This window comes from Puccinia triticina, chromosome 6A (genome assembly GCF_026914185.1).
Source record: "Puccinia triticina chromosome 6A, complete sequence".
Lineage (NCBI taxonomy): Eukaryota > Fungi > Basidiomycota > Pucciniomycetes > Pucciniales > Pucciniaceae > Puccinia > Puccinia triticina.
In genome coordinates this window covers 1,951,564-1,977,442 of record NC_070563.1, presented here as the reverse complement: position 1 = coordinate 1,977,442, position 25,879 = coordinate 1,951,564, and the positions used below count along the sequence as shown (strand labels likewise).

Here is a 25,879-nt window from a genome sequence, read left to right as displayed (position 1 = left end):
CCCCAGTATCACATACCCAATCACCTCGACACATGTCAACTGGCAGCTTGGGAAACAAAAAACAACACGTTACAACAATGAGACCACATCCTCAGCCGCATATACCAGTCTTCCGCCATGAGTTTGTAAGTGAATCTGTGGATTGGAGCCCTGCTAACACATGCTGATCTGACGCAATCTTCCATGATCCATGCAGATAATCACCAAGAGTTTCTCGAGGGAGATCATTCGAAGTTAGGTATAAAAGACACCCAAGACCCCCAGCTCCTCGCCTGTGTGGAGCGAAATCGTTGACTGACTTGCCCGGATTCGAATTCGTACATCCATTCGCTCGTTACACCTTACTGAAAAGACAGCTGTCATTCATGCGATCCTCTTCCACCGAGTCTTTGGTTCCGTCCAGCCGAAAGAAGTCGAAGTCTTAGGAATCACATTCGTAAGCATTCTCCACGGCCCATCTGCGCATTTGCAATCGTTTTTACTTAATTATCATTCAAAAGCAGTCTGTAGTCCAGAGGTCAGTATTGATCTAACACTCTTTGATCCATCTCAAAAACACTAAAAAAAAAAAACAGCCCCAGGTCGTCGAGTCTGAAATCGAAAGTCTCGTCAACGAACGTGCCGAACGGGCAGCCCTCGCATTAGAACATAAAGCACCCTCAGTATTGGTACACATATTCACATATCACCCGTCACTTGTTTGACTGAGCTTATCGGGTGGTTTCTCTTACCTCCATGTAAGCTATCGATCAGATTCCTGGAGACCCGATTGACCAACCATCCCAGCCACAACAAAGACGACAAATCATGGTTCAAATCCAGCTCATCACCATCACCATCATCAAGCCCCAGCAAACATAAACAGGAAGAGGAGCAGGAGCAGGACGAGGGCCTGGTCTGGGAAAAGTGGGAGATCGGCTTCAAGATCCATTCGATCCCTCACTCATATCCCTCCGCCTCTCCTAAGAATACCGGTCGCAATCTCTTGTTCAATCCGATTGGCTATCTGAGCGCCAAGTCCGATAACTCATCAGGTCCGTCTATCCCCAGCTCACCCATCTCCCACCTAACCCTGAAGAATCCATCCTTCTTGGGGTGCTTTGGACCATAAAAAAACATGCTCATGGTCCCGCGCCCAACAGACCACTTGGAGTCTTTCAGGTCTATCCAACAACAACTGAATCAATTCTTGAGCCGGCTGATTGATTTTGTCTTGAACGAACGAGACCATGTGCCAGCCATCACCAACTCTGACCTACTCCCATTTCCAGTCGATGTACGTCCTCTCCACTCCACTCAGTCCACTGTTTTTGTTAACCCCATGCACTGTTCTTCTAGATCTCATTGCTACCCCTGTCGAACGGCTAATGTCCTGAGCTCTGTATCCTGAACAGCAGTGATCATTTGGTCCACTCACAGTCTCTCTAGTAGAGAAACATGCAAACCAATGTAACTGCCCACTAATGAGTGAGAAATGACTGTGTCTGTGTGCTTGAACGATCATCTCGAATTGATGAGTGCCTATCGCATCCATCCATGCCGACCTCGGCATGATGGTCACTTGTGGTCGCACAATTCGGAGAGAAACAAATTTTGAAATGTTGAAGTTTCATGCAAATAATTAAGTACAACGTCATATGGTACAGGCCTCCGTTTTACTTCCAAGTGCAGCTCATTTTAGAATGACGTTGTTGCGCAACAAGGTCGTCAGCCGCCCGAGGCTGTGACACTCGGAGTCATGTGATTCTGAGTGCGCATACACTCACTTCCCAGCTCCGAGCCCAAGAAATTCTCAGCTCGCCCACCCTCCAAATCGGCTCATCCACTCCCTCCACTCCGTCCATGATTCCAGCCGCAACCTCGAGAACTTTGTGAACTCGACCGACTAGATTGGACACCGGAGGATACACCGCTGCCAGACCCGAGAGTGCTCAGACAGGGAATGCCTCAGGTTATCCGCTTCCACACGCACTGTTGATGCTAGCTGGTCACATCAGGTAGAGTTATTGTCAAAGGCAGCCCCTCTTGTATACCCTGTTGAACCACCGGCTGATACATACATCGAACACTTGTTTCTCCAGTCGTCGTCGGACTCTCATCCCATACCTGTCGTTTATGCACAACCATTGCACCCCACAATCATTATCCTAATCCGCACTGGTGACCCCTATCATCGCACATCCAACCTGTTGCTCCAATCGTCCCCGTTCTCCATCCTGATTGTCAGCTTTATACTTCAAGTTCTTCATCACCCGCATCGTCGACTGTCCTTCAGCATCCCATCAAAGCCGCCCGCTCTGCAGCGTATACAGAAGAATGTCATCCCCGCAGGAAAGTGAGAGTCAGTTCAATCAATATGGTTCATTCAGTGACTCGACCCGCCCCCCAACTCGTCCGCGCAATCGTCGCTACGATTCATCCAACGTCTCCTTTCTAGAGATCCCCTCCTCCTTGGGATCGGATAAACTCAAGAACCGTCAGACCGACGAACGCGCCAGCTTGGTCCCATCATCATCGCGCGACTCGCGTCCAATTTCCAAGCATGGATCCTTGCTACCATGTTCGTACTATACTGCCGTCGATCAGGAGCTCGAACCGGATTCGGCAGATGACCTGAACCGGCACCTCAATGCCTCCCCCTCCAACCATCGTCTCTCTCAGGGCCGCTTCATGGGCTCGTTGAAGATGTCCGACTGGATGCCTGCACACACGCCATCAGCCCCATCCACCCCTCACCCGGGGCATTCCAGAAGGGCGTCGTACCTGTCGGGCAACTCGGTCTTAACCGAAACTGAACGGCGTTCAAAGCCTCGGCGCTGGAAGAAGAAGTACGACGACGAGTTCCAGGAGGAGCTCGTCCGTCAGTCCGGAAACGGGATCCGGGTCTGGTACGAGTCCTACTGCACAATCGACTGGCTTCACGAATTGATCAAAGAATCCATCCGGCGCAAGAAACTCGCCCAGCTTGACGGCTGGCTCGGTACCCTCTCCAGGACTTGGGATAAGAGTCAGGCATGGGTCTTGGTCACCCTCGTCGGAATCTGTACCGCACTTGTCGCCGACCAAATTGTTTCAACGGAAATGTGGCTATTTGAACTCAAAGAAGGTCTGTCTCGCTCTGAAATCAAATCTGCCTTCCCCATCCGTTTCCAATTATTAGGAACACGCGCTCTGCCGTGTTGAACTCAATGCTATAAAGCAGTGACTGCATACACAAATATCCAATGATTATTTGGCACGTTGCTGACTTGCACTTTCCGCACTCTTATACAGGTTATTGTGCTAATGGATGGCGAACACCGAAAAGATTTTGCTGCGACTCGCCTAATTCGTATACCAGTTCAAGCACTCTCGGTTCCATGAGTCGATTCGTCTCTGTTTTCGATCGATCCAACCTCTTCCCGTTCTTGAGCCCAACTTCACCACAACCCAGCCAGTCAGCTTTGGATCACTCGTTTGATTTTAACGCGACCCGCCGGAATTATCGTTCACCGGCCTTTTCATCTGGATCTTTCATCTCCCAATGGTCATTCAAGTCCCCTTCACCACTGGAATCTCCCAGTCAATCTTGTCCAGATTGGCATCCTTGGACCGATCTCTTGTCGCCCCATAGCTCTCAACCGATATGGATCGAATACCTCGTTTACATGTTTTTCTCACTATTCTTTGCTGGCCTTTCATCCCTCTTGACCGTATATCTTTCCAGATCAACTCAGATCCACACTTCAACCTACCCTCAGTCCGATCACAATGATTCATCTTCAACAGTTCACAACAATCTAAACGACCCAAGTCCGGGGATCGATGCTAATTGCTCATCTTACTTCGACACACTTCCGACTAATCCGAAACCCCCATCCACCCAATCCTCATCTAACAGGGTGCCGCCCAAGATTTCTTACTTTGCCGCTGGTTCCGGAATTCCAGAGGTGAAATGTATATTAAGTGGGTAAGTAGTTTGATTGATCGTGTTTAATTATTAATCTCTCTAAAACCCCTGATGATTTGACCCTTATCTCAGCTTTGTCATCCGAGGTTATCTTGGATTATCGACTATGTTAACAAAAGCAGTGGGTCTATCACTCTCAGTTGGATCTGGACTCACGCTTGGGAAAGAGGGTCCATTGGTCCACATTGCGTGTTGCATCGGAAACATATTCACCAGATTATTCCCTAAATTCGATCGCAATGAAGGCAAGAGGAGGGAAATGCTCAGTGCTGCATGCGCTGCCGGCGTTTCCGTGGCATTTGGGGCACCGATTGGCGGGGTTTTGTTTAGCTTGGAAGAGGTGTCATATTTTTTCCCTCCTCGGGTAATGTGGAGGAGTTGTTGGTGCGCTATTGTTGCGGCAGCGACCCTTCGGGTATGTTGATTTCAATTCATCTACTGCGAGATGTCTCTCCTTAGGGACATTGAATAATTCTTCGGCCTAGTGCTGACCAAATCTTGTCAACTTGTTTTTAGGTACTTGACCCTTTCAAGACTGGTAAAACAGTCCTCTTCGAAGTAACCTACGACCAACAGTGGCACTTTATAGAGCTCAGCGGATTTATCCTGTTGGGATTGGTCACTGGGGTTTTGGGAGCGTGGCTTGCAAAACTCAATGTCTGGTGGACCAAGACATTCAGGAAGCAACCTTACATCGACCGTCATCCAGTCTTAGAAGTTCTACTCGTCGCATTTGTAACCTGTCTATTGGCGTACGTTATTGACTGTCTCTTGCCCCTCTCTTTAGCTCTGCCTTTTGAGCCTTATTGACTGACTTCCTAGCTCCGGGTCTCGTTAGTTTCTCCAACCGCTTCATGAAGCTAGCTGGAACTGAACTTGTGTATGAGATGTTAGCGGAGTGTCAATTGTCCGACGCATCAGACCCGACGAGCAGTTCGATTTCTGGAGCGTGTATTAGTGATCCAAAAGATACCGCGCAGCTCATTCTCAACATTGGGATAGCTGTTTTACTCAAATTTCTCATTACGGCCGTCACCTTTGGGATCAAATGCCCTGCTGGAATATTCGTACCCTCGCTTTGTATAGGGGCAATGTTGGGTAGAATACTAGGCTACCTGGTTGAATACGCCTATTATTCTCATCCTGACCTCTCAGTCTTCCAAATCTGTGATGCTAGTCGACCCTTTGGCCAAGCTTGCATTGTACCCGGGGTTTGGGCAATGGTTGGCGCGGCGGCGATGTTGGCTGGTGTGACCCGGACCACCTTATCATTAGCCGTCATAGGTGCAGAAATGAAGCTATGATGCGATCACTTTGGTGCAAGTACTGAAGTACATAATTCTTCGTTTATCCAGTGGTAGAACTTACCGGATCCTTGGTCTACATCCTACCGATTTCGATTAGCGTAATAGTTGCCAAGACAACGGCGGACGCGATAGAACATCGATCCATCTAGTTGAGTGCCAGCTCACGAATTCCTCAGTTGCTCGTCAGCAGTCCCACTTGCTAATGTTTGTATGCGCAATGTAGCGACCTTGTCATGGATCTTTCTGAGTTGCCTTATCTCGATGCAAAATCAGAATACTTACATTACGCCAAACCTGAAGATATCATGGATCGTAATGCTGAAGTGATCGTATTGAATGGGGAGTTAAGAGCCTCAGATCTAAGGCAGAGCATCAAGAATATGTTGGAAGCACAACAGCTTGGGAGTGGCTGTCCGCTGATTGAGACTTCAGACAACGGAGACAGGAGGATCTCGGGCTACGTGGGCCTGGTCGAACTTGAGCATTCTCTTTCGACGATCGAAGGCGACCCGATATGTACCTTCGACGGGGCAGACCCGGATGCCTTTCTCAACGGCGACTCGTCGTCCAGCGATGAGCCCACCGTCGATTTCGGCTACCTCGTCGACCATGCCCCAGTCACGGTGTCAATCCAGACTCCGATGGAACTCATCCACGAGATTTTTGTCCGCTTGGGCGTAAGTGCCTCTTCCCGCCTTCCTCTTTATAAACATCTCCATTTTGGACTAAACCATGATCACCTTCAGGTTCGATACCTCGTCGTCCAAAATCACAATGGTGCCTATCTGGGTATCATCGAAAAGAACCGGTAAGCCGTTGTGTTCTCTCAAGTCACATGGACCCAAATATCTTGCGTTTATTCCTCTGGGACCTGAATGGGTTTCCCAAGCTGATCGTCATCCACTCTTCTTCATTCATCCATCCACCAAATTCCAGTTGGCTGAGGTATTTGAGCTGGAACGAACAACATGATTCCAAACACAAGACCGATTGAAAACTCATTCGCATCGCCTCTCTCGTGCAATATCCTTCATCTTGCGTTTCGATCATTTTGGATACTCAATTAGAGCAAATAAGCCGCTCTTTTTCCCTTCTTCTCTAGTCAGTATCCTACTATACCAACTATCAGTGTAAGGGAATAAGTCGCATTCCAAAACATCCATTGCCAGCAAGTCTGCTTCAGGCATATTATCGTCATAGTCATTCACCATCGCTCACCTAGCATCCATATTATTTATTTTTCCCTGCTTTCCTTCTAGTTTTTTATCCGCTTCCCTTTCCTTTGTTGTATATACACATATATTTACATCTCGACGCCCTACACAAGTAGTTTTTTCTTTTTTTTTCTTTTTCTTTTTTTGAAAGTTGAAGTATTCAACGGAATCATTGGATCTTGATATTCATGCTCCTGGCAGTCTCGGCATTAAACTGTGGTGTCCATTTTCTCCGGAGAATAAGGGATACAGTGGTAATTGCCACCACCCCAGTCGCAAACTTCCTATGACGCGAGGATATGTCGCTCATGTTATGTAGCAAGTGGAAAAGGGCAGAGCAATACGCTTTCCCTCGCAAGTTGCCGCAGCATCATGTTGTTTAAAGCTGAAATACTCAATTGGTCCCATTTTTACACCGTAGACCGTAAACTTTTCTATGCACTCATTTTTCCTACGTAGACCGCGAGACTTGGAGGAAGGATAAGCGGTAGCATCTAAGCCTAAGCCCGAATCCGATATTTATGTATGCTTCGTACATGCGCAGCGAAGCATCGACCCGCAAATGGCCTCTCAACAAAGGCGTCACAGTCACGTGGATAGTGCCGCTGGTTACGGGCCCGCCCCTGGGCACTGCCAGCACTTCAACATATTATCGGGAATTCTGATGTCCCGAAGGTTATGGACCGTCTGGGCGGGCCGACTGCCATGCCTGAGGGCATCAAACTGACAGTAATGCTTATTACAGGGCCTCTATTAGGGTGCCGATTTCAATGGCGGCGGTACTGTATTGATGGGATATCCACATCAAAAATTGTATGATACAATCTTTGAATTTCCACCAGTCGAACTGACCTACACATCAACTTCCATGAAATCTGGGACGCCATTGGCATGTGAGGAAACGAAGTGGTGAGCGGTGACGGTGGCGCATTGGCGCTGAAGCCTCTTAAGTCACTCTGTTCTATGTACCCCGGGCATCGTGGAGTTGGGCCAGATCAAATGGGAGGCCACGTACAGTCCGCCTTCAGGCTGTCAGCATATAAAGTGAGACCGATGTTGACCGTCAGTCCTCATCCCACTCACCAGCTCTATCAGTTAAAACAGTATCTCTTAACCTCCAACGTCAAGCAATCATGTTTTCCACAAAGCAACTTATTTCCGCCTTGGCCTTAGTCTTCGTATCTATTCATGTCGTCGAATCAATGAATTCGCAATGCTCGATGTGGGCTGCCGGGCAATTGCACTCATCAAGTCCCTCCAAGAAGACAGTCGTTGCCAAAATGGTGGGTCTTAGTTTCACCGCCACGTTCATTAGGATCAATCATTTCCACAACTTTGCTATGGGGTTGACATTTCTCCAACGGAGTCTATAGATGTCCGCTAAAAATGAAAAGGCACATGCCGCAAGACTCAGACGTCGTAACGACACCCCTACCGGAACGGTAAGCTGTCGTTGGTACATGTAAACAATATCATTTGCAAACTGATACACGATTTTTTATGTGGTACATTTTCTAATCGCCTCTAGGTCAAAACCATTGGTAGCGGTAAGACTTCAGTGAGTGATTGGCCTTAATATCTACACCTGCAGGGTGGGAAATTTATCTCGTGATCTTTTCCCTAGGTCTGTAGCGCAACTGGGTACGACACCGCCAAATTCAAGGGTGCGTGTCTCTGGAATGGACTCAACCAAAAAAGCACCCCGCCGAGTGGCCGCTACGCAGGTTGGGTCAACGGGTAGGTCGCGTCTGATTTCGAGCTATACCCAAAGAGCATATATGATATGCTGATATTCATGTGGTCCCAAAGCGCACACACAGGTAACTGCTGGAAAAATCTGTAAGTAGTCCTCAGGTGATGCTCTAGGATTAGTGGAACTAACTTGGTATTGAATCTTGCCCTGCAGTTGGATAAATGCTAAGGGTGCCCAGGGAAAGAAATTTGCAAAGGTTATCGATGGATGCAAGTTTGCCGACTACCTTGATGTGGACACTGGGTGTGCGACTCTCTGGGTTACTGAGGCCGTGAGTAGTCCATCCTTCAGGGGCATATGTCCAATCAAACCAATGAATTCACCGAACCTAACCATCGTAATGCTTGCTTATCATCCAGACATTTTATGAACTTGGCGGGGTAGAGGGTCAAAATGAGGTTGCCATCAAAAACTGGGGATTGTGAGTCAGATCTTAAATCATATTGTGATCTGTCGTTCACAGCTCATCATTATTCGACGTTTCAGTTCCGACACTGCCCAATAAAGATAAAACGATCGCCCAGTCCATTCGTTTATTTTCTCTGCTTCGCCAAATTCTCGGACAATACATTTTCCTTGGTTAAAAGCTCCGAGGGAAGGAAATGTTACCAATTTGCCTTTATATTTCTTATCTATATATATTGGCGGCTTGTTATACACTTAACTTATGCAATTATAAGTAAGCTACAATAAATATCTACGGGCCAGTCTTTGTTCTCGATCATCTGTTGCCGTTGGCACGCAAAATGTACCGAAGAGTTCACGTTTGAGTTACAGTCCAGGGTTCCCAAGAACAGTGCCTATATGATCCCTCTTGAATCCATCACAAGACACGTCATCCACCACGAAAAGCTACTCAGCTTGATCGACATGATGAGGGCAATACGTTTTTGGCTGGCTTGCATTTGTTATCATTGTTATAATGTCAACCAACTTACCATGTTCGCTGATCCAACTGGCAACAATCGCATGATGATTGACTCGAGAGATCGGCTGAATGAAAGCCCTCTCCATTCGGCTTGGTGTAACAAGTGGTTTACTTGTCAATCTGTGCCACTTTCCTGCATTTTTTGCTATGCATCACTCTAATCTCCTGCTGTTTAGTAGAATGAAATAGGGGTATTTCTTTTCAAAGAAAATCCAGGGAAAAATCTGCAACTGAAAAATGCTTTCAGGACCAATTTATAATTCAGCTAGTTATGGAGATAACAGAAGTTTGTTGCCTTCAATAGATTACATATGCAGTCACTGAGTAAAAAAACATAAGGATAATAGAAACACTTTATCACGGAGATATTTCAGCTAGCTGACCTTTAGCTATATAGCTGTCCACATTTTGATAGACATGGACGTATTTGAGAGGAAATGTACATAATCAAGCCAGATACAAATACAGAAACAAGCTACTCAAACCAGATTTTAAATATGAAGAAAAATGTATTTGCTCTTCTGTAAAGATTTTTTGTATGCTTTTTGATTTATGTGATAGTGCAATCAGTCCGGAAAAAAAGTGTATCCTGAACCAATAGAAAATGTGAGACCAGTAGCAGAAGGAGTCAAGATTGGAGCGGAAAGGGATGAAGCAGTGCTTTTGATCAGATCCACCACATTTGTTGATCTAAAGCATCCATTTTGGTCATCATGGCGTTGATTTTGTGTTGGTATACTTCCAAATCACGGGCGCGGTCTTCGGCAGTCTGGTCTCGGCCAGAGGAGGCTGATGCCACAGTTGATGCTCCATCATCATCCACATTTACCCACATCTTAGCTCGGGAAGCCACTGTTTTATTAACAAAATGATTATCATTATTGTCAGCACGTATTTATGATCAGTCAGTTGGCTTTCCTAAATTCTCCTCACCTATGTCGGCGTACTGATATATATATCAACCAAAGTGCGGTCGACATCAGTCACAAATTTCAATCGGAACAATAATATAATTTCTTCGATTTGACATACATAGGCAGGTGTGGCAAGTCCTACGCTCCTAGTTGCGCGTTGGAAGCCGGAAGAAACTGCAAGGACAGGCGAAAACACGGGTAAATGAGTATGATGGGAGCAGATAGATTAAAGGACAAGCAAATACATACTGATTTGAATAATCGCCTGTAGGTCATCAGCCGAGGAATTGCTCTCATCCTTCAAGATCACGTATCTGGTTGGTCGTGAGGTGCCCTGCAAGCCAGCCTGTGTCTGCGCGAAAAAATCAAACAGAAACGGGTCACCAATTCGGTTGTCCAGGACAGATCCTGCCGGCGCATTCCCCGATCTATCCTGACAGCGTTGGTCCGGTGACATCCTTAAACGATGACTACATAGTTATATCACGGTATAATAACTTGAGTATGTTACTTCAAAATTTGCGCAAAGACAATTGGTTGATGACTTACTTTTTGACGCAAACAATGTAAGTGATCTGGAAATCAAGATATTAGCTTTGTTCTTCTTCTCGGAATCAGCAAATATTGACAAGTTTTTCAGGACAAACCTTGCATTGGTCGGGCTTTCCAGCAATTTTTTCAATTGCAGCTAGTAAGAGAGAAAGTGAAGACGGTCCCAGTACTTCAGTTGTTAATTCCAAGGATCCGCGATTCATAGCGTGTAACATACCTTTTGCAGCCTTGAATTCTGTGATTTGAAAAGGACAAACAAGACGAGAGCGAGAAAGTCAGGATGATGAGATAAGGGTATAATTTACGAAGATGGCGTACCACTCTCTAAGACTTGACTGAATTCGCCATCGGAGACACCATCCCTGAAGATGATCATCCTGCGAGGAAACTTTGGGCCGGGGTTGGTCTTGCCCCACTTTTGGAGCAAGTTTGATAACAGAGTTCTGAAGAGTTGAATGGGCTTTTTTTATCCACGGTTTGTTGTGAACATCACGGTTAACATCTGCTATACTTCTTTTTTGATTGATCATCCTTGCAACAACAAAAAACATACCTCTTGAGATCTCGGCCTGCCATCTTCATCGCTCGGTTCCAACAAAGGCTGAACACCAACCGCGGGCGCGAACTTCAACAATGTTCGGTCGAGACTTCCAACCAAGGCTGCAATGGATGGCTTCATCTTCAAGGAAAGATTGTTGTGAGTAAGATCAGCGCCTGAATATGTGTACGAAAACAGGTTGCTTTATTAGTATTGTATTTCTCAGCTTGGCTGCCTCAATCGGGCCCTGCTTACCAACAATCATGGTGGGCACGCCGCCACAGGCTGGCTCGAGGTCTGATAATCGGTGATTGAGTCCGCCTATTTTCAAATTTCTGTTTTCCAGCATATTGGTTGTTATCTGGAAGTTAGTGGCAACACAATTTTGGCTCAATGTGTCGAAATCCTCACATTTTCAAAGCCAAGCTAGGTATAGAAGAAAAAACACCAATTAGCAATTGCTCGATAGGATTTGAACCGCTAGAATTAATCAGCTAGAATCTTGCCTACTTTGAAAGATATTGATCTTTAGCATTCTTACTGCGAGTTTTTCCAAGATGAATTTGTATGTCATGATCAGTAATCCATTTATTCAAACAGCTGAAGAATTATGGATGAAATCTCTTACACATGCTTGAGAACCATGCATTGGGTGGTGACGCCGCGGTTCGCAAAGTTCTGAATGAAGAAGGAATGAGTAAACTAAGACGAGAAAACAGGTGAAGAGAAGCTGGACTAGCGCACGTCTCCTTCAACCTTGATGGGATTGTACAGATAGCTACGTTCATCTGTGATACACAGGAAAAGCTGTGGCGGGTTCTTGTCAAAGCTCTGCCATGCGGTCTTTCCAGCCTTTTCCAAAGCCTCTTTTACTTGAGGTTGCTGGCCGGGAGCTTGCAAACGGATTATAGGAGGAGGAGCATCGGCAACTTGAACACCTATTATTGGAAGATAACCATGAAGACATCAGTTCTTGCAGTTTGATAGTATTCAAGTTAATTTTGCTAAGATGGAAATCGTGGTTACCTAGCTGAATCAACTTTGCTCTCAAACCGCCTAGGAAGTTCATGAGAGCTTGCTCCGGTAAATGGGCACTAGTGCAAATAACCACGGCCCTTGATATTCCAATCGTCAAATTTTTCAAGCAATAAGTTTATTAATCCAAAAATCAAGGGAAAAAGGAATCTATGGGTTAAACATACCATGACTTGAGTACTTTTGTGGACAAAAGCTGCAAATTGGGCTTTGCAATGTTCCATTGACCGTCCCGCACCGATATCCTCAAGTTTTGGCTACGTTCAAAAGAAGGGAAAATCAAATTATCAGGTTTCAAGATGGTAACATGATAAAATAATCACAGACAGACCTGTACTCTACCACCGGTGGTGGAAGGACTCGAGCTTGTGCTTCAACAAATTTTCTCCCGATTTTGATTCCATAGGCACTCAAGCTAGAAGTTCACGCAATTCTTTCTTCAGAACCCCTCTAGATCCACCAAGGACATCCAGCTTACAGTTTTTCATGAGTGTGGTCCATGACATGTTCTCGAGCAACCATGATTTGTTGGAACCGACCTTCGGGCCTTTGATTTGATTTAGTTATCAAAATGTGAGAAATACTGATTGGAATCGCCTCCGTATAGCTTCATCATACACTCACTTGATTGTTTGAAATCTCAGGGCCGAAGATTGCTGGTCCCCGTTGAGCTTTAGGATGTACCGTTGGCCCTGGTTATAGCGGATAGTGGAGGTACATTGAGCAAAATTAAACATTTGGATCTTTCTCGATTGAAACAAATCCAAAAAAATATAACGCAGCCTACCTTTCGAATAGAGCATAGCTCCATGGGATAAACCTGACCAATCATCAAAAGCATTGAGACGCAATGAGTTTCCATGCACTCAAAATCCAATCATCCGAATTCTACCCACGGTCTTTTTTCCCTTCCCAACGGTTACAACATTGGGTAAATCAGGAAAGCGCAGTCTCCTTCCCCAGGTCTTGAGGAAAAAAGCCTGATCATTTTGAGAATGAAGGAAGACGAAAAATCAGCGAGATACCTTAAATCTTCTGGGATGGAAACATACCTCGACGGAGGTCTCTCCCTCATCGGTTTGAAACATTTCACTTCTGGAATTGGTCAATGTGAGATGCTGAATACAGAAGAGAGCCCAGCCAATCAGTGATTCACTTGCGTAGCCTCGTGCGCGTAGAGAAAATACTAACATCAATTGATTTGGTGATCCCCCGGTCTGATTCACCCCTCACGATATCAATCTTGAATCTCCTGAGCATCTTGTGTAGCTTCCGATAATCGTCCTCCTGCAAGTTACACATTCTTTGGGGCGGAATGTTCAGAATCTTGCAACAGAGATCGGCTAAAGTGTTCGCCGGATTGTTCGCCGGAGGCGCCTCGAGAAACGTCGCACAGGTCATGTCCATGGCGAGAAACAAGTTGTCCGGAGGCGGATTGAAGTTCGTCGTGTTCCCCATCCTCATGTGGGTGATGTACCCGCCTGCAAATGCGCGAATCAGTCCACGCGTCATCGGCCACAAGCATCTACTCCAACCACGCACGTCTCAAAATCACCCCCGTGCCAATGTCCAAGAAGGGGGCGCCATCCGGAAAGAAGGCTCTCGAGGTCGATGGGCAATTGGATGCCAAGAGATATCTGACGGCCACATTTAAGGCTTGCATGGCTCGTCGCGAAGAATTGATCAAAGCCCCCTTTTCGTCGTCTGACTTATTCCTCATCGAGGGGCCTTGAGGCCCAAACAACAGATGAAAGATATCCGAAGTACGCCATTTGGGTTTTTCCACCGGGCTCAGCTGGAGAAGGAATACTACTGCATCAGCTTTTCTGCCGGGAATTGATTGATCAGAAGCAAGAGTCAAAATTCAACCCACAATATATTTAAACTCTTCGTCCTCCGGTGGAAGTTTGAAGCTAGGAACTTTAACCTATGAACAAAAAAAAAAAGGATCGTGAGCCTAATGATGAGATAGTTTTGGTTTTGATTTTGCTGGACTTGCGGTTCCCTCCAACGATTGGAGCTCTCTGTGGCTATACACAGTTTTATCCCCATCAAAGATGGGCCCGATGCCGTCAAGGGCTTCGCCAAACTTGGAATGGATGTAGTTGAAGATCCGCTTCTTCATCGCAATAGGCGGACTAGTATCCTTGGAAGAGAATATTTCGACCTGTAGGAACGGCAACGCCAGAAAGCATCTCAGTCCAATAAGCACACGCGTAATAGAACACATTTTTCGCGTACGTTGTAATGGAACATTTCCTTGGACGGGGCCATTGACACCTGAAAAAGGTTCAACTGAACATTGATCAGGTTCCCATTGGAACCTAGGCCATTAGCTGGACGGGACATAGGGACCAAAGACATTTTTGAAGGGCTTTATTTTTGTAAGGGAGGTGACTAAAAGCTGATCAATAGATGGAGTGCGGTTTTGATACTTTGATTTGCGTTGTTGTTCTGAGGGAAGAAAGCCATGGCATCGGAGCGTCTTTAAATATTGCCCAACGCTCAGCGCGCTCCCTCAACCCCGTCATCGATACTCCCCAGGGAGGAAAGAGGTCCTTCCTCTCGGAACATGCCCTGATATCCACCGAGAAACTTCTCTTGCACACTCGCAACCTGAATGGTGGCCTACGATTGGCCAGAGCCAGAGCGTATAGCAGAGCTTTCCCCGCTTCATCCAGCGCTTTTTGATATGCTTTGATATCCAACAGGCTCTTCCATCGCAGGTCTAGGTCGAACGTTGCGCTATGATTGGCCAGAAGGGGTGCAAGAGTCCTATGGATATCATGTTCAATGGTGCGGAGATCAACTGGAGGGTATTTCCTCCGGGCTCTAGTTACGTATACTCCGGTCACAGTTGTAAAAGTCGGATATCGAGCAAGACTGGAGTTGAAAAATGAATGTGAAGCCCGTCATCACCCTCCCACCTTTTGGTTCCTTCTATATTGTCCTTTTTGCGTTGCGAAGGTGTGCATCCGACTTGTGCTCCTTGCCCGCAACATTCTCCTAACATGGTGCGCTTTGATGTTTGCCAAGCTCCGAAAATTGTAGCCTGGATGTCTCTTGTAATGTGGGTTACATAATGTTTTCTTTGCTGTTGTACCTCAGTGAGTTCAATCAGATCGGGGAAAAGCTGTGTAGATAGCTAGGATGAGGGAAACAGGCTGATGATGTGCAATCTTCCCACTTGTCATCGAAGAGGATCTTCTGACAGAGCGCTATGTCTCCCGGGAATGCCTGTTTTTTGCTCACGGGGAGACATGGATTTCGCAGCCCCGGGCCGCCAGAAAAATTACAGAAAGTGAAGGTCTGTGGGCGCCCATTTGTGGAGGAAGGGGAAACAGGACCTCCGGAATTGGTAGGCAAGGCCATAGCCTCTGTGATCATATTTTCTAATCCACGCCATAGCTTGTTATATGGTGCCAAAGCTATCCCGAAGTTTAAATTTTTACTGCCAAATTTTAAAAAAACCTGATGTAAGAAAGAAGAGACATGACCGGAATGCAGGAATAGAGCAAGAATAACAGCAGGTTCTATTTTGGTGGTGGGTTGGCTTCGGCCTCGGTCTCGGATTTCCAATGGTCTTTGGCCCAAGTGGCTGCAACGATCAGAGGGAAGACGAGAGTGGCATCTGCGAAAACCTTTCACAAAGGAAATAAATATGGCGATAGATGTCAGCGTTGTCAGGCGAACATGCAAGCGAAAAAGTCACGCCAGTGGGTGTTTTTTTTTCCATACTTTGACGCTTTCAGAATCGCCTTTGATCTTCCCCCAGCTGACCGCTTCGTCCGGCCTAGCCCCACTATCGGAACCATCGAACTCTTGCCCCGTATTAACATAAACCGAATATTCTGCCCCGTTTCTCTGCAAGACATAGAAGAAAGAGCAGAGCGATGTCAGGAGCGGAGGACAGGTGGTGCAGGGTTGTGGAGAGCACTTTCAACGGACGTATAGCATGGCGTTGGCGATCTGGTGTTTACAGACCCCGCCGCCAAGGATGACCATCCCGGCCTTCTTGGCCGACCGGCCGAGCTCGTTTATCCTCCGGATGTCAGCCACGATGTCGATCACCAAGGGGTTCGGGTCGGTCTTGATAGAGTGGAAGCACAACATGTCTCCTAAAGCTTTCCTTAGAGAAGAAAGAGAAAATTCAGTCTGTGTAGGAGTGCCGGCAGGGAAAAGAAGTAGGACAGGTTGGGGAGGAGGTGGTGGTGGTGGGCAGGGACTGACAACCATCGGTTAGGGCGGGACAGAAGACGGGGATGTTGTTTTTGGCGGCCCAGTAAAGGAATGAGTCGGGGTGATTGATCTCATGACCCAAGCGTTCGACGACGGTGGAGGGAGACCACTTGGTGCTGGCGTTCTCCTGCTCGAGTTTCATCTGGTCGAAGATCGGCAGGATCCAGTCCTCGAATCTGCAGTAGTTCTGGTTGGGCACGATGAGGTTGCCGATCCGGTTGAGGCCCCTCGCGCGCAGGCTCTTGCCGTCCACCGAGCCGAACGTCTTGTCGGGCGTCAGATAGGTCGGGCTGAGACATTTGATCAGGTCTTCCTCGATCCCGCCCGCCGTGGTGACTATGACGGAGACGTGGTTGTGTTTGGCGAGGAAGCTGATGATCTCCCGGAGGCCGGAGGAGACCAGGTTGGAGGTGAAGCCCAGGAAGATCCGCGCCGATTCGTCCGCGTTGGATCCCCGTTGGACCGTCGGCTCGTCGTCAGATAGCCTCCACGCGCGCTGCAGAACGGAAGAAATCAGCGATGACATGGAAAGATACGGGGGATGTTGGGCGTACCATTTTGTTGATGATCTCGATGGACTGGGCCAGGCTGGTGGCTTGGAAGCCGATGCGCTCGTAGGCATCCAGCAGGTTCCCCAGCTCGATCGATGAGGGGTGCTTGTCGAATCTCGGCCCTTCGACCTTGACCGTGAACTGGTCGGCGGGGAGGGGGTGGGAGTTGGCGAGGATGGTTGCTCTGGCCTTCTCGAATTCCTGGTTGGCCTGGCTGGGCTCGGCGGTCTTGGGTGCTGGGGATTGCTCTGGCGCTGCTGGTCCGCTCATCGTGCCGTGGGGGTTGGCGGCTGGCTTCGTGCGGGGCGAAGGCGGGTGTTTCGCCCGCTGGCCACTCCCTAGCCTGGGGCTGCTCTCTCCGCCTGCAGGACTCCCGGGGAGGCCGAGGCAGTGCCACCATGGACGACTCGCTCCACCAGCGGGCCAACTTCCCCCCCAACCTCGCCATCGCCTGCGCGCACCAGACCCGCTTCGGCGACGACCTTGCCGCATTCGGGATCGCCGCCAAGACATGGGACGCCTCCTTCGCGCTGCTCGACTACTTGCTGCCCCCCGCCCAGGCCAGCCCACGGAAACGAGGTCCAGCAGCCGAGACTGATCCGCCTTCCCCCCTGCTCTCGAGTGCCGGCTCGCTCCACATCATCGACCTCGGATCAGGCACCTGCTATCTACCCATCGGCCTGGCCAGACGCGTCGAGCCCACTGCACGACAGTCCGTCAAGATCACCGCCACCGATCTCCCCGCCGTCCTGCCCCTGCTCGAAAGGAACATCGCCCAGGAGCGCACGCGAGGAAACCCTGCGATCTCCGCCAGAGCTCTGGCCTGGGGCGACACCCAGCAGACGATCGACCTGCTCAAGACACTCGAGCTCGCCCACCAGCCAGCTACCGAGCTGCTCGTCACCTGCTCCGACCTCGTCTTCTTCCCCTTCCTCTTCGCCCCCCTCCTGCGCACCCTGCTCATCCTCACCTCCCCGCAATATCTCCCCTCCACCATCACTTCCACTCCAGTCGTCCTGTTTGGGTACAAGGAACGCTCAGCCGTCAAAGAATTCCCGTTCTTCTCTCTGCTCGGTGGGTACTCGACACAGTCCTCTACATAGCTCGAATCGAGAAACTGAAACTGGCACTCGCCACCATCCCCATCCAGGCCGGTACTTCAAACTGGAACCCATCCTATCGAGATCTGACCCTGCAGGACCCTGGGAACTGTTTCGGCGGCAGCATCAATCTTCCGACGGCCGGGATGGCGATGATCGAAGCAAGATCTATCTGCTCCGGGCCACCCGCCATCCCTCAACGATTCACCTCGATCTCCAATCAACCATCTTGAAGAACCACACTGACAATGCTGATCCAGACAGGCAAGACCCACTCCTGACCCACGGCGATGGCTCGGCTAGCGATCAATGGGAGTGGATCTTACTCTCCAACTTGTCCGATCACTCAATCTTCTGAAAGAAAAAAAATTCTAGGGTGTTCATTACTGCAAGGTACATCAGGCGGCTCGTTTAAAGATAGAGACAATATTATCATAAATCAATCCTTGTACTTTAGTATCTGCAGCTTTGATGCTCAATTCCTTCCCTGGGATTGGGAGACTTCCCTGCGACTCTGTAGGGGGATACAGACTCAGATCGGCAGCCTCTGCCGCTAGATTCCTCAGCAAAAAATCAGCATTACAGGCTGCTGATTTGGGTCTGTAGAGGGCTGCAAAGGGAAACCTTCCATTATAGCCGCGAATCCATAAGTGGAACAGCTCTCACTTATCCAGGGTTGGGTCCTTTTAAGCCTTACCTTCTACCTATTTGCTGCTTAAAATTAGCAACACAAATCTTAACTGGTCGGAATATTCAACTAAAGCTGAAGTTGCTAGAAACAACAAATTCTCCTACTATGAAGACAGATCATCCCCCCCCCAGTATCCTCAAAAATATGTATCAAATTAACACTTGCGGTGCTCAAAGTTGTTTTATGAAGTTCACAATTAAAATTGGCAAAACTTCAAGACACATTACACCCTGTTTTGGTTGATGAGTAACAGCCCATCCTGGAAAGCTTGCCAAAATTTCAAAATTTCTGTTCATAGAGGCCTTGAATTGAGCTCCAAAGATTTGTAAAACTCAATTGTGAACCCCCCCAATGGGCTGGCCTAGTAGCTGAGAGCCCCATTCAACATGTTTTAACCCTAAGTATGTTGATAACTGGGGGTACAAATGGGTGTAAATGCACTTTTACCCCCACTTATTAGAATAAAAAGGGGTAAAACTAGGTGCCAATCCTTTATTGTGGCTATAGCCTTTGGCCCCCCAGCAACAAAACATAAATCACTGTACCTGATACTGTACCAGTACACAAAAACAAAAAGAATGTGTCATACTAAAGAGAAATTCTTGACCAATAATCCCAGTGCTATTCACCAGGGGAGATATGTTCCCACTCCCCAGGGAGTGCCAGAGCTGAACTTTATGTGAGTTTTGGTTGGATGTGGGCCTGATGTGAATTAGTAACTCATCCCTAAGAGAATTGTAAAGTGGATGGACAAGTGATTCAAAAGTCAGTCAGAATTGATTTGGGGCTCAACACAATGTTGTGTAGAATTCTCTTGTTTTCCATAAGGTACAACTGTAGGAAAAAATATGATCAAATGATATTTCACCCAAATCCAACTCATCAATTCTTCCTGTTTGCTGATGTTGAAGGATAGCAAAGCAAAATTGACATTCTCAAATTGAATTCCTCTGAAAAAATGGGTTTCTTGTAATTCACATTATATGCCCTCATGAACAAAATTAAAGTAAAATTATACTTGGTACTATTGGGTTTAGAATTTTGGAATGTGGTAATGTTGCAGTAAAATCAGTGAAACCCATTTTCTTGGAAATGCGGGTATTAATTTGAATTTGGCTAAAATAAAATGGTGAAAAACCTTTTTAATAGGGTGAAAGTCTGAGTTAAGTCAAGGTTTGACTGCGGTGCCACTCCAGTTTGGCCAGATATCCTTGCCTGCTCACAAAAATGATCTGGTGAATTTTGCTTTTTTTTTGCTTTTCAAAATTCACATGTGCACATGCAAGTGAACTTTTTTCCACTTTGCTAATAGTCACCCTGACGTACACGCGTACATTGATGTGGAAATATCACAGGATGGGCCTTTCATGGCCACATGAAAAGTAAAACCTTTGTGTTGAGACACCTATTGTCCCCCTGATGTATGCGGATACATGAGAGGGACAATATCACAGGTTGGGCCTTTCACATCTCCATGAAAAGGACACACTTGTCATGGAGCCAAGAAAGGCCTATATTCTTGAAGAGTTCTGGATTAATTCTAGATGAGTTCTGGATGATTTCTTGGCAAGTTATAGTTTATCTCAGGATGATTTACAACTGATTTCCCCAGCTGACTTCAAGTTTTTTTCATACCTATCCAATTTTTATTTACCAACACCAGGAAAAAAGAATGATCACTTGCCAACAAGTGACATAGCAAAGTAGAAAGGGGCCTTTGTACTTTTTTATGTCACTTGCAGACAAGTGATCATTGTTTTTTCCTGGTGCAAAGGCCTCCAGCACAGTTATGGAAAAAAGTCACAGTAGGGCACTCCCTGGGGAGTGGGAAAATATCTCCCCTGGTGATTAGCGGTTTAACATCAAGCGGACCAACACGCGCCAACCAATATTTTTTTGGCAGCATTCCTCCCCCTCCAACTTTCCAATAAACTATGTACAGGTAAAGAATTTCCTGGATTGCTTGGCTCTGTAAGAAATTGGTGCCAAGCAAGAGCCAAGCAATGACCTGCAACCATGTACAGGCCGTGTGGTTTGATACCTTTGCCCCACACTGTCAGCCACACCTCAATACACTGTGAAAACTCGCTGGTCATCCATTTTCCGATACCTTATTTTAGGCCATCTAATGACCTCTCTTATGCCCGCTCTTGGACTCTCATCTACTAGCCGCTCTTGGCTATTATTCTTCTTGTATCTCCCATATTGGTCTTATCCTAACACTAGCTTCTCTACGCAGCAGCCACTCTTGGCTGCCTACATATATACCTTATTACTCTAACCGGCGCTCTTGCCCATCTTGTATCTTGTCTACTCAAATCCTGTATTTTAGTAACATAAGCTGTGACCGGAATTCTCCAAGTTCGGCCATCCTTTCCCCATGTTTCCACTTCCTCTTTCCCTTTCTTGGCTTGTGTGCTTGCGCGTTGTTGGCGAGCTGTGGGCGGGACTGTTTCCAGGCTGTATATGAAAAACTCCAAAGAACTAAGATTTGATTCTTTATCAGACTAACTGTTATTGTAAATACATATAGCTGATGAATAGAAATGAAAGGATGTCTTGAAGTAAGAAAGAATTACCTAAGAGCAGGAACTAGGCCGCTCTCTACTGATAAGAGAGAATGAAAAGAAAGGGATAGGAAATGCGGATATGTGTCGAGTTGACTAATTGACTAGACAAACAATATCTCGGTATTAGTTCTCTACCTTTCTTTTCTTTTTTATCAAGTTGTCATTTCTTCTTACTTGAGGCGGTCTTTGACCTGAGGGTTTCCTCACTTGGCTTCGGCGAAGCGGCTGAGTAGCGATGCAACGTTTTCTGCTTACAGAACACCATAGCGTTAGCTACTGCGTTTCTGTTGCCTCTTTACCTGACAAAGGACTCAACACTCTTACCGATAGTTTCTCCTGCTCTTTGAGCGGTATTGGGATGTTTGGTCTGGTTGCTCTTGACAGTTCTGTCTAAAAGAAGCAATAGCACATTAGTGTCTATCTCGTCAGGCTTATCTTGAGTTCTCCACAGTCGCTTACCTTTGGCGCTAACTGAGATTCTCTCGATAAGTGAACGTGGGCCTGGATTTTCCTTAAGCCTAATCGGATTGCTTACGTTCGTCGGAACTGTAAAAATCCAAAGGATGATTTTAGTTTCACGACTCCCGCGGCTCCTGATTTGGACTGCGGAAGTGGTTCGCGTTTGCTTACCATTTTCCGCAGCTGAATTGGTTCGCGTGACCTTCCTCAATTTATGAGGATGGCTCCGCTCCCCTGAGCTGGAATTCTCACAGCCTTCCTTGCTTCGAGTCGCACGATTCGAAGCAGAATTTGAGACCTGGATTACGGAAAGCTGAGTTAGGGATCTCTTGATGATCACCCTTGCGGTCGGCTTGGTGAGGAAGTCCGCCAGGTTTGCGGTGGTTTTCACGTAGAGAACCTGAATAAGGCCAACGGCAATGAGCTTGCGAACGAAGTGAAGTTGAATGGACATGTGCTTTGTTCGAAATCCATTTTGCGATGTTTCACTCTTTGCTAGGTCCAACGCTCCCCTGTTGTCAATGTGTACCTTGATGTTTTTGAGCTGCTGATGGACTTGCGTTTCTTCAGCGAGATTTGCTATCCATGCTAGGTCACGGCCAAGATCAGAGAACACTTTGTACTCTGCTTCTGTTGTTGATAACGATACCGTGGTTTGTTTGGTGGATTTCCAGTTGAGCAAATGATTTCCAGCTAGCACCACGTATCCTGTTGTAGATCTTCTTGTGTCGGGACAGTTCCCCCAGTCGGAGTCTGCGTAAGCTTGCACCTCATTGTTCGATTGCTTTATGTAAGTGAGCCCGATGTCCCTAGTTCCTTTCAGATACCGAAAGACTTGTACCGCGGCATGGTAGTGCTTGATTCCAGGAGATTCAAGATATTGAGACAACGTGCTGACCGCGTATGCTATGTCCGGTCTAGTCAGAATACTCAGATAATTCAACGATCCCACCAGTGCTCTATAATTGACCGACAGATCTTGAAAAGCTTTGATTTCGGCCTGTGTGGCCTTCTTGAGATATTCCCGAGGGTTCAGCGGACAGGACGCCGGATGAAGGTTCTCAAAGCCAAACTCTTGAAGCTTCCGATCGATGTACTGCGTTTGATTGACTTGAAGCCCTCCATTGAATCTGTCGATGTTCATACCTAGCAAGAATTCTGCGTCCCCCATGTATTTGATCTCGAACTCCCTCTCCATCTCCGCCTTGAATACCTCCGGTTCATCACTGATGATCACTAGGTCGTCCACATGCGCAAATATCCACGTGTCTGGCTTGTCTTTTAACCCCGTACGCACAAACACACAGGGATCCGAGAGAGTTGCTTTGAAGCCCAAGGTGGTAAGGTAGGACGAGAGACGTTTATACCACACGAGAGGCGCCTGCTTCAGTCCGTAAATCGCCTTCTTTAGCTCAAGTACCGAGTTGGGCGGGCATTCAAGGCCTGGAGGAGGCAACAAGGTCACCTTGTCCTCAAGCGGACATGTGAGAAAGGCACTCCGCACGTCCAGTTGGTGTATCTTATACCCGTTGTTGACCGCAAATGAGAGAAGAAATCGTAGTGATGCCGGCTTCCCGGTTGGCGCATATTTAGCCTTGAAGTTTTGTCCATGGACTTGCTTGAAGCCTTGCGCACAGATACGCGCTTTGAATTCCACTACCTGGTTCTCAGATCCCAGTTTCTTGCGGTAAGCCCAAGTTGCTGGAATCGGCTCATCGGACGCCACTTGAACTCGAACTTCCCACACCTGGTGCTTATTCATATTGTTGATTTCTTTGAGTTCCGCTTCCTTCCAGTTGCGGCTCTCTTTGCACTCCATCGCTTGTTTGTGTGTCTTCGGTTCAATGGAGACCGTCACCGTGAATGCTTGACGGCGTTCTCTTTTACCTTGCAAGATATTTTGCGAATCAATCGACCCGATGATTTCTCTTGCTGGCTGGCACTCAATTGCTTCCTTTCTCATTTCGGTACCCTCCTGACCACCTGGACTGCGACTACGTGAGCGGAGACGAACCAGAATGCCTTCTAGATCTGTGCTGTCTTCCTCGTCATTGACGTCTTGCGGTTCCAGGCTTTCCGAAGTACCGTCTTCTGTGTCTTCTTGAAAAGGTAAGTCGGATTCTGAATTAAAGACTGGCAACCGGCTCTCGGATGACCGGTTGAGACTCCTTCGCAGTGCCGCACATTCAGGAAAGGTTTGCTCATCAAAGTGAGCGTGTTTGACCGTTAGAATCTGCTTGTCTTCAAGGCGACAGATCTTGTAGGACAAGTAATCATTCTCGTAGCCAATCAACACTCCTTCCCACGAGATCGGTCCAAACTTCTCCGTCCTGTGTTGCTTTGGTTTGACCACCCAAACGCGACAGCCAAAAGGCCGGAAGAAATTCATATTGGGTACCGTTTTGAACAGAAGCTCAACAGGTGATTTCCTGCTTTTCGACAATGAAGGTAGGCAATTGGTCGTAGCGGTCGCGGTCTTGACTGCTTCTTCCCACCATTCGGGGGCTAGATTGGACTGCATGATCATGCACCTTGTCATGTCAATTATAGTGCGATTAGCACGTTCCGCTAGGCCGTTGTTTTGCGGAGTGTAGGGCGGCGAGACGTTATGTTGGATACCCGCTTCCCGTAGCAGCTCGCCCAACGTGTTGTTACAGAATTCGCCCCCACCATCGGTGACTAGCTTCTTCATCGTTGCTCCGGTTTGCTTCTCAAAGAGGGTCCTGAAGTTTTGGATAGCCTCCGGTGCTTGACTTTTTTCTTTCAAGATTGCCGTGTGTATATAGCCGGTGTACTGATCGACCAGCGTTAGGAAGTATCTGGCGCCTCCATTTGTTGATGGCGTGATAGGTCCCACTAGATCTCCGTGAACTATTTCTAGCGGCGCCAGAGCGGGTTTGAAGCTACCTTTGCATGTCAGTTTAGTGACTTTGCCTAGCATACAGGCATCACACGCGTGAGTTTTTGTCCTGTCAAGGGATTCTGGCAGCGCGATTGCCATTCGAGAGGCACAGGCATGTCCAAGTCTGTTATGCCATTTAACGAAGTCCGAGAGATTTGACGCGCCAACCGCTAATAGACTGACAGGGAGATCAATCGGATTTAGCACCCCTTTTATCTCCAAGAGATCATTACTGGTGTCGACTCCAAATGCTTGTCCGTTGTCGATTTTTACAGCATACCCACTCAGGCCATCTATTCCTTGCTGGACTAACGCCTTGGATTTCATAAGCTGGACGAGTGACACTAAATTCCTAGTCAGGTTGGGAACATAGAGCGCGTCTCTAAGCGTAAGTGATCCACCATTCGCCAAGAGTAACGTAGCATCGCCTCTGGCAGTTGCTATTAGCTCTCCAGATCCGCTCCCCGTTACAATGTTGATCCGTACTGGCGTAGTTTCTTTGAAATAACCAAGTGACGTCAGCATATGATTGCTGGCGCCAGAGTCGAGAATAGTGTTTTGAGATTTCGTGGTTTGGGTGCCTGATAAGTAGCTGAACAAAGGTCGAATATTTTTGCTTTCTGATTCTCCTCCGGGTGCACGAGCCGTGGTGTGGTAAGAGGCGCCCTTTTTCTTTTTCTCCTGTTCACATTTCTCCTTTTGCTTCTCGAGATGTTGCTGGTACTTCTCAGGATGTACCGTCCAACAGTTCTCCTCCGTGTGGTTCGCCTCAGGGTTGTGCCTTTTTCCCGGACAGGTGATAGGTGTATAAGGACGTTTCTTTCTGTGCGTTCCTCCGGCGTCCGTTACTAGCGCAGTGGATTGATTGTTTGAAGATGGAGTATCTACAGCTTTGCGCTTGTTGGTTCTCTCGAATCTTCCCACCTCACGAAGACGGTTGATGACGTGTTTCGGTTTACCCAGCGAATTAAGATCTCCAAACAGACTTTGCATCAAGAAAGGTCTCTTCTTGGTGATTCGACTTATGATGCTGCAACAGATAACAAAATCCGGCACTATCATGCCGAGGGAATCGAATTTCGCTAAGCACTCTTCAATTCCTCCGATATACGCAGCCATGTCGTCGTTGAACTGGGTATCTTCCCAGCGCGCCCAGACTTCATAGCTTGCCAGAATC

The 25,879-nt window shown here is 47.4% G+C and overlaps 6 protein-coding genes across 6 annotated transcripts; 4 read left to right on the top strand and 2 right to left on the bottom strand.

Moving 5' to 3' along the window:
- Positions 1-32: 32 nt before the first annotated feature.
- Positions 33-1,368, top strand: PtA15_6A262 (uncharacterized protein; the record flags this gene model as incomplete). The annotated part of the gene is made up of 7 exons (XM_053169949.1): positions 33-125; positions 197-233; positions 357-436; positions 576-668; positions 743-1,034; positions 1,143-1,276; positions 1,339-1,368. 7 exons carry the CDS (start codon positions 33-35, stop codon positions 1,366-1,368), a joined length of 759 nt encoding a protein of 252 aa, XP_053021189.1.
- Positions 1,369-2,316: 948 nt separating this feature from the next.
- On the top strand, positions 2,317-6,250 carry PtA15_6A261 (uncharacterized protein; the record flags this gene model as incomplete). The annotated part of the gene is made up of 9 exons (XM_053169948.1): positions 2,317-3,106; positions 3,274-3,949; positions 4,022-4,364; positions 4,466-4,701; positions 4,788-5,233; positions 5,305-5,404; positions 5,480-5,933; positions 6,003-6,064; positions 6,193-6,250. The coding sequence occupies 9 exons, from the start codon at positions 2,317-2,319 to the stop codon at positions 6,248-6,250; spliced, it is 3,165 nt and encodes a 1,054-aa protein (XP_053021188.1).
- Positions 6,251-7,843: 1,593 nt separating this feature from the next.
- PtA15_6A260 (uncharacterized protein) lies at positions 7,844-8,728 on the top strand (the record flags this gene model as incomplete). Its single annotated transcript, XM_053169947.1, has 7 exons — positions 7,844-7,912; positions 7,999-8,028; positions 8,095-8,207; positions 8,280-8,309; positions 8,377-8,494; positions 8,583-8,644; positions 8,710-8,728. The coding sequence occupies 7 exons, from the start codon at positions 7,844-7,846 to the stop codon at positions 8,726-8,728; spliced, it is 441 nt and encodes a 146-aa protein (XP_053021187.1).
- Positions 8,729-9,818: 1,090 nt separating this feature from the next.
- Positions 9,819-14,554, bottom strand: PtA15_6A259 (uncharacterized protein; the record flags this gene model as incomplete). Its single annotated transcript, XM_053169945.1, has 27 exons — positions 9,819-10,003; positions 10,085-10,097; positions 10,184-10,239; positions 10,315-10,535; positions 10,615-10,640; positions 10,713-10,753; positions 10,835-10,852; positions 10,936-11,077; positions 11,171-11,331; positions 11,411-11,490; positions 11,567-11,581; positions 11,666-11,695; positions 11,784-11,833; positions 11,900-12,093; positions 12,182-12,270; positions 12,358-12,447; positions 12,522-12,605; positions 12,669-12,737; positions 12,815-12,882; positions 12,978-13,010; positions 13,087-13,170; positions 13,243-13,308; positions 13,382-13,671; positions 13,733-13,985; positions 14,064-14,117; positions 14,190-14,357; positions 14,432-14,554. The coding sequence occupies 27 exons, from the start codon at positions 14,552-14,554 to the stop codon at positions 9,819-9,821; spliced, it is 2,703 nt and encodes a 900-aa protein (XP_053021186.1).
- A 1,169-nt stretch (positions 14,555-15,723) lies between these two features.
- Positions 15,724-17,250, bottom strand: PtA15_6A258 (uncharacterized protein; the record flags this gene model as incomplete). Its single annotated transcript, XM_053169944.1, has 5 exons — positions 15,724-15,831; positions 15,929-16,054; positions 16,139-16,314; positions 16,421-16,925; positions 16,984-17,250. The coding sequence occupies 5 exons, from the start codon at positions 17,248-17,250 to the stop codon at positions 15,724-15,726; spliced, it is 1,182 nt and encodes a 393-aa protein (XP_053021185.1).
- Positions 17,251-17,378: 128 nt separating this feature from the next.
- PtA15_6A257 (uncharacterized protein) lies at positions 17,379-18,438 on the top strand (the record flags this gene model as incomplete). The annotated part of the gene is made up of 2 exons (XM_053169943.1): positions 17,379-18,054; positions 18,131-18,438. 2 exons carry the CDS (start codon positions 17,379-17,381, stop codon positions 18,436-18,438), a joined length of 984 nt encoding a protein of 327 aa, XP_053021184.1.
- Between the last annotated feature and the right edge of the window lie 7,441 nt (positions 18,439-25,879).